At 36.6% G+C, this 21,401-nt stretch overlaps 1 protein-coding gene across 2 annotated transcripts in view; it reads right to left on the bottom strand.

Annotated features, from left to right (window-relative positions):
- Positions 1-21,401, bottom strand: part of SEPTIN7 (septin 7) — a 119,737-nt gene that overhangs the window by 13,197 nt on the left and 85,139 nt on the right. For both annotated transcript variants that reach the window (XM_047094620.1, XM_047094619.1), the window contains exons 7-11: positions 17,855-17,972; positions 12,439-12,531; positions 10,772-10,868; positions 9,342-9,393; positions 3,627-3,752 (exon numbers count right to left, since the gene is read on the bottom strand). In XM_047094620.1, coding sequence (XP_046950576.1) covers positions 3,627-3,752; positions 9,342-9,393; positions 10,772-10,868; positions 12,439-12,531; positions 17,855-17,972 — 486 coding nt within the window. The remainder of the gene's footprint in view (positions 1-3,626; positions 3,753-9,341; positions 9,394-10,771; positions 10,869-12,438; positions 12,532-17,854; positions 17,973-21,401) is intronic.

The raw sequence follows: 21,401 nt of genomic DNA, 5'->3' as shown, positions 1-21,401 counted from the left end.
CACAACCTCAACCTCTCCCTTGCCAGTATTATCAAAGGATGCACTGCTATGGAGGGAAGAGTCCCTTGAAAGCAATACAACTAGAACATCACTAAGAAGCCTAAACTCACATTTGCTTATATCACGTTTAAAATTTTTAATGTTTTATTTTATTTTTCAGAGAGAGAGAGAGAGAGAGAGAGAGAGAGAGAGAGGGAGCAGGCGAGCAGGGAAGGGGCAGAGAGAGAGAGAGGGAGATACAGAATCCGAAGCAGGCTCCAGGCTCTGAGCTGTCAGCATGGAGCCCGATGTGGGGCTCGAACCCACAAACTGTGAGATCATGAGCTAAGTCCAAGTTGGATGCTTAACTGACTGAGCCACTCAGGCACCCCTACATCACATATTTAAATACTAGCCATTCTTTTCAGTTCCTCATGAATCAGTCCTTAGTTTTTAGCACGTTAATATTAGCTAAAGCACAAGTTGCTGATACTGATTTAAACAAAACATTCAGCTGCAATGATTTCTGAAATTGTTAACATTTTCAAGATAATAGAAGATACAACCAATAGATAAAATGTCCAAGTGACTTCTTTCAGATTCAGTATATTACTCAATAAAGTAGTAAAAACCCAATGTAATAAATCATATCAATATCTATTCTAATCATGCCATTCCCCAACTGGTTCAATCTTTAAAGATATTTTTCTACTTACTATTAACATAAAATAGTGTACTAACTCCTCAGGCAATTTGCTTTTTAGCAGTACAGATATTTTTATTACTTTCAGAGACAAAGTTTGGACATGATTCATCTCATTAAGAAACACATTTCCAACAGAATTCTACTTTTTATGTTTTTGCCTCAGTTATATAGTTTAACTCAAGTAATCCACACTAGAATTCTACTTCTGCAAAAGAATTTTTAACAACACTGTAAGGTTCACTATTTTTCTCTGAATTGCCTTACCTGAATCCAACAGCAGAAATATCACAATACCACTATTTTAAAAGCCTTCTATTAGAAATGTGAAAACAATTCCTTATTTCTAGGACATGAACAAATGTTTAAAAGAAAAAAAGTCACACATTAACTGCATACATTTAATGAATAACATGTCTGATAGCACATTCCCCTTTCACATATAAAATTATCGGTGGCTTTAATTACACATCGTTTTCTTTCAAACAATTAAAAAGTCCCTAAGTTAGTAAGATGCAATTAAAACGGATTAGAATTTTATGAACAATATTTACTATGATGGAGCCTTATGTTTTTGTGCTAAATAAAGTTGTCGGATACAAATGTTGCTAAAAACAAGCAGATTAAAAGTCTTTTTCTTACTCATTAAACCTTATCTCAAATAGAATTTTGTATTTTAAATGTAAACAAATTGTTGAAATATTAACCAAATCAATTTTTAAAACAGCAGTAGTAAACTGTTTCGCAAAGCATACATGACTAATCACCTGTATCAGAACCATCTAGGTCGCTTATTAAAAATATAAACTCTCAAGTCCATCCCACATCTACTGAATCAGAATCTCTTGCCAATTTTTAAACCTAGAAATTTACCTTTTTAACAAGGAGATCCTTAAAACCAGAAACACAGGAATTGATCAGTAAAGTTCCTCAAATATAAGCATGTTAATAGCCTAAAAAGAAATTCTACTTCAAAGGGTCTATGACCCCAACATCATTAGCAAAATATAGAAGGAAATAAACATGAAGTAAGATCTAAGATCAGTTGTAAAAGAGAACTGTTTGTGTCTGCCAGTGACTAATAATGCTTTGTTTGCTTTCTTCTGGAATTTAGGGCCATTGTGGAGACATAACTAAAAAAGAAAAAAGGAGCATTTTCTTTTCCATTTTAAGGAATGCTGACCACTATAAAACATAGTACTATACTGCCACTTTGCTAACTTGCCTTTTTCATTACTAATACAGATGATCCTTCAGGATCATCCTCTAATGGTAGACAACACCTGCTACAAATGTATACACAATGTTAAAATGGTTTTCATAATCCTTACGATGTTCATCAGTCCCAAATAAAGGAAAAATGGGGCACAGATACTGTTAGCAAGAACTCCACCAGCTAACTCCCAGGCCTCCTCACACACCTCTTTCTCCCACCCCATCATAAACCACCACAGCTTGAGATACAGACTAGCTCAGCAGGGTGACACCACACACCCGGCAGTCACTCACACTACTCTAATAAGCAAGAGAAGAAATCCAGACTCAAGCTGATTTTACTCCCTGGAAATACCGAATAGGAATGGAGAAGGTAACCAAGACTACATTCATCTAAATATCCCTTTTGTTTGGTCCTGTCCCTTGTTTCTACACAATGTTAGTGAAAACTCTGCTACCAAAATGGTTTATTTAAAAAGACAAAGGGTAGAAGCTCTATATTTAGTCTCCATAAAGAGACTATAGAATGTTTATCTTAAAAGTAAAATCAGTTAAGAGATCTTGGTAATAACTGTTCCCTGCCCTTTAAAAAAGCGTATTTGCAGATACACGTGCCCCTACGTTTATAGCAGCATTATTTACAATAGTCAAGATATGGAAGCAGCTCAGGTGTGCATCCATAGATGAATGGATAAAGAAGATATGGTGTGTACACACACACACACACACACACACACACACACACACACACACAGGAATATTATTCAGCCATTAAAAAAAATAAAGAATGAAATTTTGCCCTTTGCAACAACATGGATGGTGCTAGAGAGTATAATGCTAAGTGAAATAAGTCAGAGAAAGACAAATACCATAGGATTTCACTCACATGTGGAATTTAAGAAACAAAACAAAAAAGGGGCACCTGGTGGCTCAGTCAGTTAACCGTCCAACTTCAGCTCAGGTCATGACCTCACAATTCATGAGTTTGAGCCCCACATCAGGTTCTGTGCTGACAGCATGGAACCTGGAGCTTGCTTTGGATTCTATGTCTCCCTCTCTCTCTGCCCTTCCCCTGCCCCCTGGAAAACAGATAACGTTAAAAAAAAAAAAAAGAAAACCAAACAAATGAGCAAAGAGAAAAAGAGAGAGAGAGAGAGGGAGAGACAAAATAAGAAACAAACTCTTAACTGCAGAGAACAAACTGAGGGTTACCAGAGGCGGGGGGGGGGGGGGGGGCTGAGTGGAGGGATGGGTTAAATAGGTGATGGGGATCAAGGAGAATACTCGTCGTGATGAGCACTGGGTGATGTAGGGAATTGTGAATCACTATATTGTACACCTGACATGAATATAACACTGCATGTTAGCAGACTGGAATTAAGACAAACTCTTAAAAAATGTATTTGCAGAAGGAGCCATTTGATTTCTAATTGAGGTTCTATTAAACATGTGGTATATGGATTATAAGTACAATGGCAAATGACCAAAAGAGAATGCATGGCTCTTTCACTTAAGGAGCAAGGTAATAAAATACTTCCTGTGAAAATTAAGTAGTAAAATACAAAACTGCCAAAACAAAGTTTAACAACAATAAATTTCTGCTATTGTGCATAAAGACCATTAATCCCGATTTTCTAATGAGTAGCCAAGAACTTGACGAAAATGAAAACAATATGATTATTTACTTACATAAATGATACCTTTTCTGAAGGAAACAAGGTACACTTACTTGGTAAGCTGCCCTTTATTCTTGTTATTATCAACTCCATTATAAGTCACAGCTGCCAGTTTTCTGCTTCGGTAGTTCTCATAGTGTACGTTATTAGTGACATCTTTCAAGTCCTGCATGTGTGTTCTGTCATAAATAAACAACATATCAACCGTTTGCTTCTATGAAGAAAGCCTTGATATACATTCAAAATTTTCCAAAACAAAAATTTCTAGACTTAAAATAAGCAAAAAGACTGTTCTTAAGGAAGAACATTCACCCATCTTCATTTACACTCAAGGCAGAGCAAGATACAATATGCTAAACCTGAAACCAATGGAAATTTAGGTTCCAAATGAAAGTTTAAGAGTTCTAAATCTCCTCAAAGTATGACATTTCTACAGAAGAATATTTACCCTTATAGTATATGTCTTATTTTATTAGAGGAAGATTAGCTCCTGCCAAAGCTCATAAAACATAAGAGAAATTGGTTTTCTTTTAGCAATATTATTAAGATTTGAGCTTTTACCGAGGTAATATATATGGATACTTTAGGTCACATATCAAGTTGGATTCAAACCAAGGAAAATAATTTAGAGCATATTCCTATTTCTTCAAACTGTTCAGTGAATGTGAGATTTTGGTTAAATGAATTTTGCTCATAGCATTTCTATTATACATAAAATCAATACACATATGAGATGAATTATACAATACAGGAGACAATTTCATCATTCCTTAATGATTTTAGACACTACAGACACTCTGAGCTGCTCTATGGTTCCCTTTACCTGACCTGGTGTAGCAATACTCTGATTCATCAGAGTCTCCCTTTTCTCATCATCCATTCCTATCTCTGCCATACTCCATCTTTCATGCCCACCACTTTGCCAAATCTCCCTTCCGGGAAACAAACATAAAGGTGCACCGTATTTTTATTTCTCCTGCTATCCAGAAAACATGTACTTTCCCTTTATGAACGGAAGGTGATTTTCAATTACCCCGACTCATCTTCTACTAATGGACATTTCCATGCAATCTCTGATAGTTTAATTCATCCTAAGGGGTACTTCTCGGTTTTCCTCAGAATACTCATTTTCTTTATGCTCTTTTCCTTGTTGAATTTATCCTCTTCATGGCCACTACCCCTTTCCATGTCAGTCAAGTCAGGTAGCTGTTTATTCCTAGAATATCCAGCGGTTGAGATGGAATAGCTCATGCTAATTTGTCACAGACGCTTCAAACTTAAGAATCCTACTGCTTTGAAAGCTCTTCCCAGCCTTGAAATTGAGTGACTCTAACCCCTAACAATTTTCTCCTTGGTGGTCAGTCATTTTTTGGTACCAGTATATGTTATGGATAACACCACACAACCTTTTCAACTTTACTATAAGCTGCCCTTTGTAAGAAATATTTTTGCCATTCACTTCTTGTACTCTTGAGACAAATAGCATATAACAGGCGGTTTTAAAAAATTGGTAACTAACTATTAAAGCTGAGGTAAGATAAATACTGTTGATTTTCTGGAACAAATTACTGTTACCAGTTTCTCTAAGTAGAGAATAATAAAAACAAATAACTGTACCAATATAAAAATACTTGTTGTATTTTAAATATAGATTACCTCATTATGGAATCACTGAAAAATCACCACAGGACCTGAGGTGGAGCACTTAGTAGTTGAAATACAAGATGTGTAAAATAAAAATAAGGTGAATTTATTAACTGTTTAAGCAAGCTATTTCTGTTAATGTCATCTAACATTTTAGATAATGAAATATTTTTCCCTTTCCCTAAAATAACCTTCTTTATCATACCTAGTTCAGATTTTTTTTCAGGATATAATGGTCTCTGTTTCCACCTATTTAAATATGCTTCACTTTATTTTTATCTTTTTTGAGAGAGAGAGAAAGAATGAGAATCTTAAGCAGACTCCATGCGCCATCCCATGTCCCTGGGATCATGACTTGAGCTGAAATCGAGAGTTGGACACTCAACTGACTAAGTCACCTAGGTGCTCCCACTTTACTTTTTAAGATTCAACTCATTCCTCCACTCTTCAAATCAATAATTAGCAATAAGTTTTCTCCAGTTTCAGGAACTTAATCATCTTTTCCATTTCTCACTGCTGGTATCATGGCCCTCTTTTCTCTCCTTTTGTTTTCTTTCTCTATTTAATTTCTGCACTGTCCATCACCACACTCTGAAAATATCCATTATCAAGTTTGTCTCCTTTCCATTGCCTTCTTTGGTTTGCCTACAACAACAGCCAGTTCTCTTAATTAGCAAAATGACACTTCTTTGAACTTGGGTCTTTCTTAGAAGCAACAACTATTCCTAACTTTAACCTGCAAGATTGCAATTACTTGGAATTTATAGACCTCTGGAATACTGGTGGTGATGAGATTTCCTTGCTTTAAGTACCCATTAAATATCTACTAGGTGCCTTACAAGACATGAGCTACATTAAATAAAAATCTTTCTCACCTCTACTACAAACCTACAAGAAAAAGTAATAAATCAAAATATTCTTAAGCGTCTCATTTTCAAACTATAATACTCTCCTTTTCAAGGATGTTTTACACATTTAAATGTAAAAACTGCAAATGAAAAATTGTGATAAAAAGTAAAGTAAAGCCATCTAGCATAAGTAAACATTTATGCTTTAGGAAGAAAAACAAATGTGCTGCAGCATATTGAACAAATAAATGAGCTTCTCATTAAGTAAAATCACCTAACCATCTACCTCAAGGAGCTGAAATCAACGTCTTCGCCACACTCAATGATAAAAATATTAAACAGGACCACTCCCAATCTTACAAATAAGCATCAGTGAATGACTGTATTTATTCTAATCGATGTTAAGACATCTATTTCTATGAATCCTTTTGTATCTGACCCACTCCATGAAATATACACTTCTTTTAATCCATCTAAGTAATCATTTTACAACACATACCTGCTTTATATTATGTAACTTCAGAATTTTTTATATTTTCATACTTGTATGACTGTCTTGCAGCTTTCCTATGCTCAATCTTCCTGCAGGAATGGTCCGTTTGTTCTGCAATACTTTTATCCTAGTGAGTCCCACTCACCAGCTGCCAGGCTATGTACCTTCAAATGTTCAAAGTCTGGCTTCCAGCTCAGTAACTAGCCTTCCCCTCTACAGTATTTTAGTTTTGCAGTCAATTATTGATTGCATATTTAAAAATACACAAGATGGGCTCCTGGATGGCTCAGTTGGTTAAGCATCCAACTTCGGCTCAGGTCATGACCTCACAGTTTGTGGGTTCGAATCCCACATCGGGCTCTGTGCTGACAGCTCAGAGCCTGGAGCCTGCTTCAGATTCCGTTCTCCCTCTCTCTCTCTGCCTCTCCCCCGCTCATGCTCTGTCTCTCAAAAATAAATAAACATTTAAAAAAAAAATACACAAGACCGGGGCACCTGAGTGGCTCAGTCAGTTAAGCATCCAACTTCGGCTCTGGTCATGATCTTACGGTTTGTGAGATCAAGCCCTGCACTGGGCTCTGTGCTGACAGCTCGGAGCCCAGAGCCTGCTTCAGATTCTGTGTCTCCCTCTCTTTCTGCCCCTCCCCTGCTCTCACTCTGTCTCTCTCTCAAAAATAAATAAATATCAAAAGAATTTTTAAAAATAATAAGATAAATAAAAATAAAAATACACAAGACAAAGTTATAGAATACCACTGTGTCAAGCACAGGGCAAGCTGCAGAGATTTAAAATGGGGGGAAAGAATAAGATCAGAGAGAATGGACTGGCAACTAATATTTATAAAACATTCCTGGGGTGTTTGGAGGCTCAGTTGGTTAAGAGACTGACTCTTGATGATTTTGGCCCAGGTCACGTCACACAGTTCGTGAGATCAAGCCCCACAGCGGGATCCACACTGACAGCATGGAGCCTGCTTAGAATCTTCTCTCCCTCTCTCTCAGCCCCTCCCCTGTTCATGCATGCTTGCATGTGCTCTCTCTCAAAATAAATAAATAAACTTAAAAAAAATTCCCTACATATATACTGTCATAAGCAATTATATTATTAATTCTTTTGAAGTCACACCTTAAGAAAGGAAGAGAAAGGGAATAGTTCATGATAGAAAACTGAAACGGTATATTCTCAAAAGTGAGACAGATGGGCCCTCTCTCACATGCCTCTGTTCTTCTCCCACTGTGTGAGGCCTGGCAACCCCAACAACTGAATCACCCCTATCCTCCACTTCCTACCTAAAGCACCTGGTCATAAGCTCCTTTAAGAAAGACTAACTACATAGCAATCTCTTTGATCTCCAAATTCACTGTGATATTTAGTATACTTCTGGAGGTGGCAGTTTGACTCACTTAAACTTCCCTCCTGACTTGTAAGAATAACTTTACTGTTCTATGACTTCCAGTGACCAACAATATGCAAGTTAATACTTCTAAATAGATAAGGATACTCCTGTGCATTAGGAAACTGCATGATAGTATGAAAATAAATAAACCTCAACTTTAGATGGCCATCCAAAACTGGAGACTGAAAAGAGTATGTGGTGAGGGCCTGGAGAAGTAAGCACGATGGGGGTGCAGAGAAGTGGGGAAAGGGTGTGAGGTGGCAAGAGGAAAGAATTTATCTCAACATGAAAACACTGAGGTTTCTTTTGATGCCCTTTCTGTTTCTTGCCCACTAATGTCTCTGCTTCTATTCAACTTTTTCTTCATGGTTTCAAGTCCCAGTCTTTTTTTTTTTTAATTTTTTTTTTAACGTTTATTTATTTTTGAGACAGAGAGAGACAGAGCATGAACGGGGGAGAGAGGGAGACACAGAATCCGAAACAGGCTCCAGGCTCTGAGCAGTCAGCACAGAGCCCGACACGGGGCTCGAACTCACGGACCGCGAGATCGTGACCTGAGCCCAAGTCGGCCGCTTAACCGACTGAGCCACCCAGGCGCCCCATCAAGTCCCAGTCTTCTAATCAGGATTAGTTCAATGTCCTGCTCTCATAGGCTTTCCTTCTCTTTCATCAGCTGCACAAGGTACAATTTAGGAGTAATGTTTTCTCGCCTGGGAGGAAGATCAGTTCTGTTCACTGTGTCCTAGTACCAAAAACACCCCACTCACCAGGCTGGATACCGTTTAACATTCAAAATCTAGTTTTTAACTCAAAGCCTAGCCTTCCCTTCCAGGTATCCCAAGCTTTTCACATAAAAGAGCAAAAGCCTTTTCCTTTCCATCTTCCATCTCAACAAGAAGTATAACAAAAAAAGAGACTCATTTTCCCACATATTGCTAGTGACACAGCTTTTGTATTTTTGCCAACAGCTTTAAAACCTGGCAAAATAATCCAAGTTGTCTCCAAGCAGTGCTTACTTGAGTGCTAGAATGAAGATACCAATTTAAGTTAGCTATATTTTAAAAAACCAAAATAAAATAGGGGTGCCTGGGTGGCTCAGTCGGTTAAGCGTCCAACTTCGGCTCAGGTCATGATCTCGCAGTTCACGAGTTTGAACCCCGTGTAGGGCTCTGTGCTGACAGCTCAGACCCTGAAGCCTGCTTCAGATTCTGTATCTCCTTCTCTCTCTACCCTTCCCCCAGTTGCATGCCATCTCTCTCTCCAAAATAAATAAAAAACATTTAAAAAAAATAATAAACAAATCAGCTATACCTATAGAAGACAAAAATAAATCTATATTTTGAGAAAGAAAAAAACTTACATAATTTAATCATTGCTCAAACTTACCTTATCAACATATTTCTTAGAATTGTAAAATCACAATGTTCACCATTTTCAACTATATAAAAAAAAAAGAAACAACACACTAAGCCCAGTATTTTCAAAGGAAATTTCACAAAATGCTGGAGGTAACAATGAGAGAATATGCAACATTTCATTAATTTTTCATTACTTTTCTTTAGATCAATTTTTCATTCAAGTTTTAACACTATAACATAGTACTTAATTTAAGGGCATGCCAGACAAGTGTACTCTAATAGTATTTAGTGTAGTTTAATCTTAAATGATAAAATATACAAACCTAGTAAATGAGCTCTACAGAAAAAAAAATTTTGAAATTTTGAAAGGGGACATCATGTATTCATTTGTAAACAGAATATATTTGTTCTATAATAAAATGTGTTTTAAAAGTTTAGTATTAGGGTGAGGGGGAATGACTTTAGTAGCCAAAATAAAAATGTGAGTCAATAACTTTAAGGTTCTTTATTTTAAAGAACTGTATCACTAATAATAACATTCTGGTGGTAAAGGGGGGACTAAAACTAGAGAAATAAATTCTTTAGCACACATTTCTAAGGACTGTATAAGTTCTAAAGCCTCAGCTCAGCAACTGAAAGTTACCTGAGGATGACACAGAGGTGGGAACAAGTATAGCCTCACTGATAGGGAAAGCTGCTGATAAGGACAATAACTTAGAACAAGAACCAAAAAATTACAGAATTTTTCAAACTAATACTAACAAGTATAAAAATAATCATGACTCAATCTTAGTTCCAAGTTACTATAACACAGAAGACTAGATATTAGGTTAAACCAATATAATAAACACAAATCTGGGGAAACCTGTCTATTGCCAAGAAGACTTCTGAAATTTGATGCTATAAACTAAGATTTTATTGGTATTTAAAACTCTCTGCAAAATTAGTAGAGTATCTCTTAACAAATAATTTTTTTTATCCTAAAAATGTGATGCCAAAAAAAGTTGATTTTTATCCCGAGAAAGAATATTATGAATGTTTTCATTCAGTTTAAAGTGAAAAATTGTTCTCAATCATTCCTGAAGGTCCCAGACCCATCTGAGACTCAGATAAAAGTGAGTCCTTTTCTCTGAAACTGTTTTCAAATAGTAAAGAATTCTTACACTTTAAGTATGTTTTCAAACAAGAAAACAGGAGTAGAGTTAATGATGGGATGGAGGTGGGAGAGTGGGGCACTGATGAGTGACTTGGAGAGTATCACAATTAGGATTCAGCACGTTTGCCTGACCTGACAATGTACAAAGTCTGAGAAACTAGAATGTACTTATGAGCAAATGAGGCTAAATGAAACTGAATTCAGAACTATCTTTGAAAATCTAGAATATATCAATGTGAAATACAAATATTTGATCACACTGTTAAATCTTATAGAAAGTCATTCATTGAAGAAAACCTTACCTTCAGCAACACCCCAAGGATACTGCCTTCCTCTGACCCTTTTGCCATTAACTTCAATGATAGTATTACTACCTACCACAGCAAGAGGTAAACGGTCCTATAAAACAAAGTATTCTTGTTCAAATATATCTCTGTAGTCCTCACAAATTTAAGAATAAAGAAGTTTATATTACTCAACACATTACCAAAAAAAAAAAATTACCTTGACAGTTTCTGTATTCACTTTTATAAGGCATTCGATTACTATTCAGTAAACTGTCATTACATGGATTCTCACCAATATAAACAATGAATAAAATTATATTTTCTCTGAAAATTTAAAAATCCTAAGGCATATATACTCCACTCATCAAATTATGTTAAAAAGTCATCCCCCAAAGAAGCTGTCCCATATTGAAAAAAATTCAAAGGAAATAAAAAATGTATTAGCAGTTAGAGGGAAAACATGAGGCTTGTAACTATCATGCTCATCTATCACAAACCAACTCTAACGGCCCTGGAAGCACGGAATATTATACATGCTAAACTCTACCTTTCAAAGTCCAGATCTGGGGTTCTGGATTTGTATTTATCCACACTTAACTCAGAGTACAATCTTTCAAAATTCTTGTACCTTCCAAAAATATTTAATAATATATAAAATATATGACTACTTCGGGGCGCCTGGGTGGCGCAGTCGGTTAAGCGTCTGACTTCAGCCAGGTCACGATCTCGCGGTCCGTGAGTTCGAGCCCCGCGTCAGGCTCTGGGCTGATGGCTCGGAGCCTGGAGCCTGTTTCCGATTCTGTGTCTCCCTCTCTCTCTGCCCCTCCCCCGTTCATGCTCTGTCTCTCTCTGTCCCAAAAATAAATAAAAACGTTGAAAACAAATTAAAAAAATATATATATATATGACTACTTTATAAAACCTCAGAAACTCTTCATTGGTCAGGTACATGTATTTCATTATTCCAAGGTAATTATTTGCTTATATAATGCCATTAATTAATACATCACTTTTAGGTCTAGACTAGTACTTAGGAAATGACTATAAATTAAAAATACAGGGGCACCTGAGTGGCCCAGTCAGGTAAGCATCTGACTTCAGTTCAGGTCATGATCTCACAATTTGTGAGTTCAAGCCCCACATCGGACTTGGTGCTGATAGCTCAGAGCCTGGAGCCTGCTTCAGATTCTGTGTTTCCCTCTTCTCTCTGCCCCTCCTCTGCTCAAGCTCTTTCCCTCTCAAAAATAAATAAATAGACATTTAAAAATAAATAAATAAATAAAAATACAGAAAATTATGTTGGTATAGGTTTTGGTTGTTTTTTATAAAAGACAAAAAAAACCCATATTTTTGTCTGGCTCTTAAACAAAGACTATACAAAAACAGTGCTTAGGAACAAGTCCTCTCCATTCTCATTACATATTTTTTTAAGGAGGAAAATTACACAATATAAAACCAGTTAACTGAAAACTGAAGACAGATTATAAAACAGAGATTATGCTATTCATCTCTCTATTCAACAAAGTTAGTTAATTGCAAAGTTGAATTCAAGACTGAATAATCTCCCTATTCATTTTGTAAGCCAGCTACTTAAGAACACTGATTTTTTTTATCTTTTCAGTGAATATTTCAGTGGCTTTAAGGCCTGAAACATTTTAGTATATGTATGTGAATAAACCTACCTTTATCTTTTTAACAAGCTTATTTTCTTCTTCATCATCTGTTTCTGGAAATTCATATATTTTAATTTTATGTTCTTGGATTTCTTTCATTATCTAAAATGAGCAAAAGAACACCACACATAATTAGTACATTAGCTTTATTTGTATTATATTCTTTTAAAATTCCTGATTCCTCAGCTCTAATTCCTTTACTATTTTTCAATGATGCAAAACTATAATCTAAAATCAAAGTACTATACTGATCTTTTTTAAAAAACTATTAAGTTCATATATAAACACCATTCTCCAAAATCCAATTACTTAATAAGTTAGTGGTTATAATACCAAAAGATATCTAAAAATGATTTAAGATTCCAGAAAGGGCTTTCTCTAGTTGATTTCTATATAATGGTTTTACATCATTTACTCACAATGACTGAAATTCTTTCTCTAAATAGAACTCTCACCAACTATTTTATTCAGATGTATCAACATAACTTAAACTCACCTAAAATTTTAGTAAAATTAGTAAGTGAAACTAAGTACAGCACTGGCTCCAGGAGAAAAAATTTGCATACTGATCAGAAAATATCCTTGCGTGTACATTTGTGTACACAAAATCAAGGAGCAACAGATATAAAATGAAGCAAATACACAAGGAGAAAACATGCCCCACAAGCTAAGAAGCCAGCAAGTTAATAAAGAGAATGCAAAGACAACTTATTAACATCAGAAATGACCTACTTCAAACTAAATTATCTTTTCCCACATCACTCCAAATTTTAAACAAATCACAGATAACCAAATAATGTTCAACTACCTACCCTATTCAAACTCATAATAAACTGATGGTCAATATACCTAGAACTAGGTCCTTGCCTTTACTGGTATTTCAGCACTACTATCATTTGTAGGGATCCCCAGCAGCATAAAGGCACTCTAAACAAAATGTGTTACATGGTTACTAAACTAGGTAGAGGCAAAATGCCACAGAGAAAAACATGAGAATAAATGAAGTGTCAAATACATAGCTAGGAGAAAAAACGAAATACTAGGGGCCAGCTCTAAGAGCAGTGGTTCTTGGGGTGCCTGGGTGGCTCAGTCAGTTAAGTGACCGACTCTTGATTTCAGCTCAGGTCATTATCTCACAGTTGTAAGATCAAGCTCCACATCGGGCTCTGTGTTAGGTGCAGAGTCTACTTAAGAGTCTCATTCATAGTCTCTTTCTCTCTCCCCCTGGTCTCTCCCCTGCTTGCTTGTTCTCTCTTTCTCTCTCTCAAAAAAAGTAGTGGTTACATATTAAAGATCCCAAATCTCCACCTTAATTTACAAAAATAATTGGTAAAGATACAGTCCAATAACTCATTCTTTTTTTTACATTTTTTAATGTTTATTAATTTTTGAGAGAGAGAAACAGAGCATGAAAGGGGAATGAGCAGAGAGAGAAGGAGACACAGAATCTGAAGCAGGATCCAGGCTTTGAGCTGTCAGCACAGAGCCCAACTTGGGGCCTGAACCCACAAACCGTGAGATCATGACCTGAGCTGAAGTCCAGACACTTAACTGACTGAGCCACTCAGGTGCCACTCCAATAACTCACTCTAAAAAAGTTCTCCATAAACTCCAAGAGAGTGCGTGGTCCCACAACCATTTTCTGGGATAATCTGACACCAGCCACAGAATGGCAAGACCCTCCCCAAGAGGATCTGTGCAGGTCGATGCCAGGCAAATCTCTAGGATTTGAATTTTGAAACCAAGCCTTGCACCTGAGATAAAACACAGGAGTGCTGTGCTGCCTGGCAGGCAGATGGCTTAGACTCAAAACAGGATGAAGGCAGGGATCTGACAGAAGCTGGGGAAACAGTAAGGATGACCGTTTGCTCTTCTGTGAGGGCTTCCTGAGGAGTGGCAGGTGCGAGATTCCCAGCCCTAGGGACGGAGAGTGGGGCAACACCATTCTCCACCACACCCCCCCCATCAACACTGACCAACTTCATTGAGAAAAACAGCCGCTTACACCAAACCCAGTTCCCCTGTGCCCTAGATAGCAACTCTACCATGGCAATCCGCCTGAGAGTCAATGCAGCAGGCCGCTCCCCCAAAAGACCAGCACAAAACCCATGTATGCACCAAATCTACTGATCATAGAATGCTGCAAAGCTTCAGCTCTAGGGGAAATAGGATATAGTTTCCTTTTTTGGTGGGGCATCTTTTCATAATACAGCCATTACTCTCAGACCAGGAATACAACAGGCTTTCCTAACAACCACACAAAAAGAAACAGTGACCTAGACAAGATGGAGGAACTCACCCCAAAAGAAAGAGGAAAAAGTCCCAGCCAGAGACTTAATCAATAAAGATACAAGTAAGATGACTGAACCAGAATTTAAAACAATAATCATAAGTATACTAGCTGGACTCGAGAAAAGCATAGAAAATACTAGAGAATCCCTTACTACACAGATAAAAGAACTAAAAACTAGTCAGGCTAAAATAAAAAATGCTATAACTGAGATGCAAAACTAAATGGATGCAATTGACGAGGATGGACGAAAAGGGAGAACAAATCCGTGATATGTAAGATAAAATTATAGAAAATAATGAAGCTGAAAAGAGAAAGGTATTAAATCATGAAGGCAGACTTAGGGAACTCAGTGACTCCTTACAGTGCAATATTATTAACATCACAGAAGTCCCAGAAGAAGAGAAAGAAAAGGGGGCATAAGGTTTATTTGAGCAAATTATAGCTGAAAACTTCCCTAATCTGGGAAAGGACAAAGACATCAAAACCCAAGAAACACAGAGAACTCCCATTAAATTCAACAAAAGATGTGTCATAGTCATCAAGATGTGTCATAGTCAAATTAACAAAATACACAAAGAATCCTGAAGGCAGCAAGGGGGAAAAAAAGTGCTTATCCTACAAGGGAAGACAGATCAAGTTCACAGCAGATCTGTCCACAGGAACTTGGCAGGCTAGAAGGGAATGGCATGATATATTCAATGTGCTGAATGGGAAAAATATGTAACCAAGAATACTTTATCCAGCAAGGCTGTCATTCATAATAGAAGGAGAGATAGAGAGTTTCCCAGACAAAAACTAAAGCAGTTTATGACCACTAAACCAGCCCTGCAAGAAATATTAAAGGGGACTCTTTGGGGGGGGCCGGGAGGGGGGAGACCAAAAGCAACAATGGCTAGAAAGGAATAGAGAACATCACCAGAAACACCAACTTTATAGGTAACACAATGGCACTACTTTCAGATCTATCAATAATCACTCTGAATGTAAATGGACCACATGATTCAATCAAAAGACATCCGGTATCAGAATTGATTAAAAAAACAAAAACAAACACAAGACCCATCTATATGCTGCCTACAAGAGACTCCTTCTAGACCTAAAGACACCTGCAGAAGGAAAGTGAAGGGATGAAGAACCATCTATCACGCTGATGCCAAAAGAAAGCCAGAATAGGCATACTTTATAACAGGTAAACTAGATTTTAAACTAAAGACTGTAACAAGAGATGAGGAAGGGCATTATATCATAATTAAGGGGTCTATCCATCAAGAAGATCTAACAATTATAAATATGCATGTCCCCAACTTGGAAGCACCCAAACATATAAATCAATTAATAACAAATGTAAAGGAACTCATTGATAATAACAACAGTAGGGAACTTGACCACCCCACTTACAACAATGGACAGATCATCTAAGCAGAAAACCAACAAGGAAACAATGTCTTTGAATGACACACTGGAACTGATGGACTTAACAGATATATTCAGAACATTTCATCCTAAAGCAGATTATACATTCTTTTTGAGTACACATGGAACTTTCTCTAGAACCGATCACATACTGAGTCACAAATCAGCCCTCGACAAGTACAAAAAGACTGAGATCATACCATCCGTGGTTTTAGACCACAATGCTATAGAACTTAAAGTTACCCACCCCCCCCCAAAAAAAAAAAAATTGGAAAGACCACAAATACACAGAGGTTAGAGAACATCCTACTAAAGAACAAATGGGTTAACCAGGAAACTAAATAAATTAAAAAAAAAATACATGGAAGCAAAAGAAAATGAAAACCCAATAGTACAAATCCTTTGGGATGCAGCAAGGGCGGTCCTAAGAGGGAAGTATATTGTAATCCAGGTCTACCTCAAAAAAACAAGAAAAGCCTCAAATACACAACATAATCTTACATCTAAAGGAGCCAGAAATGGAACAGCAAATAAAGTCTAAAGCCAGCAGAAGAAAGGAAATAATAAAGATCAGAGCAGAAATAAATGATAGAGAAACAAACAAACAAACTGAAAACAATAGAACAGATCAATAAAACTAAGAGTTGTTTCTTTGAAAGAATTAGTAAAATTGATAAAACCCTAGCCAGACTTATCAAAAAGAGAAAAAAACCCAAATAAATAAAATCACAAATAAAAGAGGAGAGATCACAACCAACAATTAGTATTTGAACTTAGAAAAAAGCACATTAAAAAATAAAAATGGTAGTGAATAAATGTAAAGTAAATAAACATATACTTCTAGTAGAAATACCAAATATAATAAAAATGAACTAAAACATTCCCAGAGTGTACAGATTTAGCACAACTTCAAAGCAAATCTCAACAGATTTTTGTTTTTGTAGCAGGTTGCAAGGTATTCTAAAATTCATATAGAAAAAAGTGAAAAAACAAAGGGGACTTTAAAGAAAGAGATAATAACTCTATGACCTATTTTTAAGTATTATACAAAGTAGCTGCAGTTTAAAAAATATAGCTTGGCTTAAAATAAAAAATAGGCTACTGGTATAGGAGCACAGTTCCAGAAATTCACCCTATATTTCATAAAATGTTATAATAAACCAAACACACTACGGAAAAAGTAAACCCCTGCTTTACAAAGTGTTCATCCCTTCTGGAAAATTAAATTAAAAGTTAAAGAAATGATTAAGTGCCACTTAATTCCAAAAAAGCTTTAAAAACAACAACATTGGTAAGGCATTGAAACAAATATACCTATTATGAAAAAAAAATCTGTTTTATTGGGGGGAAAGCACCATGACAAAATGGGGGAAAAAAAGAACTATAAAGTAATCATACCCTTCCAAAAAGTAATCCTCTTCCTGGAAATTTAGTCTAAAAAAATAATCCTAAAGGGTGTGGAGCAGAGTGGTGGAGGAGGCTGTAACAGAAACACCTAAAATAATTAAGTCGACAAAGGATAAGGGCACTGTGATAATGGATAATAGCTTTGAGGAGAAAACTAAGGCAAGAAATTTTAAATAGTTACTTTTAATACAGTATAAATATATAATAAAGTAGCAAGAGGAATACATTGTAACACATTATACTGAAAATACAAAAACTGCAAATTACATGAATGGTATGAGAAATTCAAGAGTTCAAGCTTCTTTTGCTCACCTGTTTTTTAAACTGTTGGCACTCCTCTGGAGTGAGTGTGTCTGCTTTGGCAATAAGTGGAATGATGTTCACTTTTTCATGCAAACGCTTCATAAACTCAATGTCCAATGGTTTAAGTCTGAAAGACACAATATTTAATATGACTGAATTATCAATTTGTGAGAAGAGATCATTCACATCCCCAGTGCTAAATTAAATACACTGGAACGACTTTACTTATCAGAAACACTCTCTGATGATGTACTGGGCCAGCAACAGTTAGGCCAGGTAGAACAGGACCTCACTAAGCACTGAAGTGGTTAAGAAGGCTTTGACTCCTGCCCTTGAATACAATGGTCATAGGGTTTGGGCTCTACAGAGGAATTAGGAAAACCAGAAATGCTCCTAACAGGTTTTCCTAAAATAGCCTCTATACATACTACTCAAAATTTGGGAAATCGGTTTTTTCAATAAAAAGATTGTCCTTTTTGAGTCCCATATTCCATTCTTGCTTCCAACTTTATTTCTCAGATAAAAGGCTCAAAAGGGAATCATCTTCATCATCCCTTTTTACTCACTGCAATCTGGCTGCTGCCTCCACTTGGCTGTTATACTTCCAAGAAGGTCACGAAATAGGGCGCCTGGGTGGCTCAGTCGGTTAAGCATCCGACTTCAGCCCAGGTCTGATCTCACCATTCCTGAGTTCGAGTCCCCCAATGGGCTCTGTGCTGACAGCTCAGAGCCTGGAGCCTGCTGCAGATTCTGTGTTTCCTGCTCTGACCCTCCCCTACTCACACTCTGTCTCTCTCTCTCAAAAATGAATAAACATTTAAAAACTAATAAAAAAAAAAGGGGGGGTCATGAAATACTTTCATGCTGCTAATATAATTAGCATCAACAACTCCTAAATATTGTGGTGTTAACTATTATTTTTTAAATTTACCCATTATGCAGCATTTGACATTATCCTCTCACAAGCTACTCCCTAAGGGTACTTTTAAGGATCTTCTCTGTAAGCTAGTCTCTTAAGTGTTGTATTCCTCAGAATACTCTACTAGGTCCTCTTCTCTCTTTACATTCTGTATGCTTATCATCAACCACAGTGACTTCTAACATCTTCTATAGATCTCAAATCTTCACACCCAGCCCCGATCTCACTTGTATGATCCAGTTTGTATTTACCCAGTGGAAATACCACCTGGACACCCCATTGAGACTCCTCGAAATCAAAAGCTCATCTGAACCCCCAAATTTTCTCTCCTCTTCTGTGCTATTTTTGAGAATGGTACTACAATCCATCCAATTACTCCTGGCTGAAATCCAGGATTCCTCCCTCCTCTAATTCTCACTCCCAAAGATTCCACAAGATCTGCTGAACAAATACATACTTTGGGTCAGGCCATGAAGACCTTTGGTATGGGCTACTATTAGAATACATCCGGTTTCCCTCCAAACCATGCACACTGCAGTCAGAAAGGTCTTTCTAAACTCCAAATCTGAATGAGTCCTTTCTCTGACTGAAAACCTTACTAAAGGCAAGATTCCTTGGCTAGCATGGCCTACAAGGCCTGTGAAGACATAGCCTCTCAGGCTGTTCTCATCGCTTAGCATCTGGTAGCATCTTTTGCCACCTCCTGCTTGTAATTCTCCTTTTTGAACTACCCATGATTTCTTGAAAGAACCATACTTTGATCACTGGTCATTGGCTACTGCCTCTGACTGAAACACTCTCCATTCCCATCCCCTTTCTACTTGGCTTGCCTAATCCCTGTTCCTATAGGTCCTTTAGGACTTGGCTTACAATTCTCATTTCCTCTGGGAATCCATCTCCAACCTAACACCTAGTCATCTTCTAAGTGATCACAACACTTAATTTGCCAATTACGTATATTTGTTTTCCCCATCTTCTCATTAGAAGATCCTTAAGAGCAAGACCTTTGTCTCATTCATCTGTATCTCCAACACCCAGTATAGTGTCACTTGAGAAGCTGTCCAAATATCTGTTGACCAAAAAAGTAAGTTCCTGTGATTTTCTTTATGTTTTCAAATAACTCTAAATGAAAACCCAAGAAATTCCTCACATCTAGACTACAGATTAAAAATTAATATTCCATAAAAATAAATGAAGATGATGGGAGTATTCTGCTTAGAAATATCATTCTAAATTGGTATTCCTGGGGCGCCTGGGTGGCGCAGTCGGTTAAGCGTCCGGCTTCAGCCAGGTCACGATCTCGCGGTCCGTGAGTTCGAGCCCCGCGTCGGGCTCTGGGATGATGCCTCAGAGCCTGGAGCCTGTTTCCGATTCTGTGTCTCCCTCTCTCTCTGCCCCTCCCCCGTTCATGCTCTGTCTCTCTCTGTCCCAAAAATAAATAAACGTTGAAAAAAAAAATTTTTTTTAAAAATAAATTGGTATTCCTTAACCTATAAACCATGACAAAAATTGAATAAAGATCTAGTTTCATTATGAATTTTACTAACATTATAAAGAGAAAGTCCTTGTTAGAGTTCTCTTAGAGTACTATAGTTACATGTAGGTCACGTGTGTGTGTGTGTGCATGTGTTTATAAATATATAAAGTTGGGAGGAACAGGGGCCCAGAGACTAAAGAGGTATTCCTTTTTACTAACAAGTAATAAACGATACTATACCTCTTTGTGGTAGTGACACTGACTGACAGAAAGACAGGGCTATGAAGTAGGAAGGCAGATACGGAGAAGACAACTACCTTCTATTCTAATTCTCCTTATCCTGAATCCTTTGAAATGTGATACTGGCATTCAGAGAATAGGGAACACTACAGAAAAGAGACTGTCGCTGGAATAACACTGTATTATCTATAAATAGCACTCTTATTCACAAAGGCTAACTGAAAGAACCTATCCAACTCCAAAAAATCTTAAATTTTGCTTCTTTTCATCAGTCATAACACACAACACTAAATATAAAAGCCATGGCCCAATCAATCAATCTCAGATCTATAAATTTTTACGGTTCACTTTCCAGATTCTACTCATAACAAATTTAAATTATTGTGAATACCACCTCATTAAACCAGAAACAAAAGAATTCAGTTACTCTGAAATTTTAATACATCTTAAGAGCGTTTAAGACAAAATATTAAAATCAAAATCTAAGTTAACAAGGCTTTACACTTAACAGTAAAACAGCACTTGCTGAATATTTATAATCTCAACTTTTAAAGAGAAAGACACTAAAAAACAACCATGACAAGGAAATTGGTAAAGTCAACTTCTTAAATATAAAACCAGGCCGAAGAACATTTAAATCAGTTTAAAAATTAAACTTTAGAAAAAAAAGGTAAAATCTTTATAAAAGCCCCGATAAAACCCTTCTGCCCTTTTAAATTAGAATACAAATTTCAGAAGCTTATGAAATGTCAACAGCAGAAAACATTTAGTTCACATGTAGATTACATTCTGGTTGAAATTTTTCCTCTGTCCGTTTAGTTTTATTTCAGGTCATCTTTTCCAAGAAATTTAGTTTTTAAATGTTGTTTTTAAACAATGGAAAGTCCTTTATAGAATTTCTAGAAGATAAACCCATATTA

The sequence above is a fragment of the Lynx rufus genome, unplaced genomic scaffold (assembly GCF_022079265.1).
Source record: "Lynx rufus isolate CCGP_SWC_20201006 ecotype Redwood Valley unplaced genomic scaffold, mLynRuf1.p SCAF_4, whole genome shotgun sequence".
Taxonomy (NCBI): domain Eukaryota; kingdom Metazoa; phylum Chordata; class Mammalia; order Carnivora; family Felidae; genus Lynx; species Lynx rufus.
The sequence above is the reverse complement of the archived record's forward strand: the minus strand, read 5'-3'. Positions and strand labels throughout refer to the sequence as shown.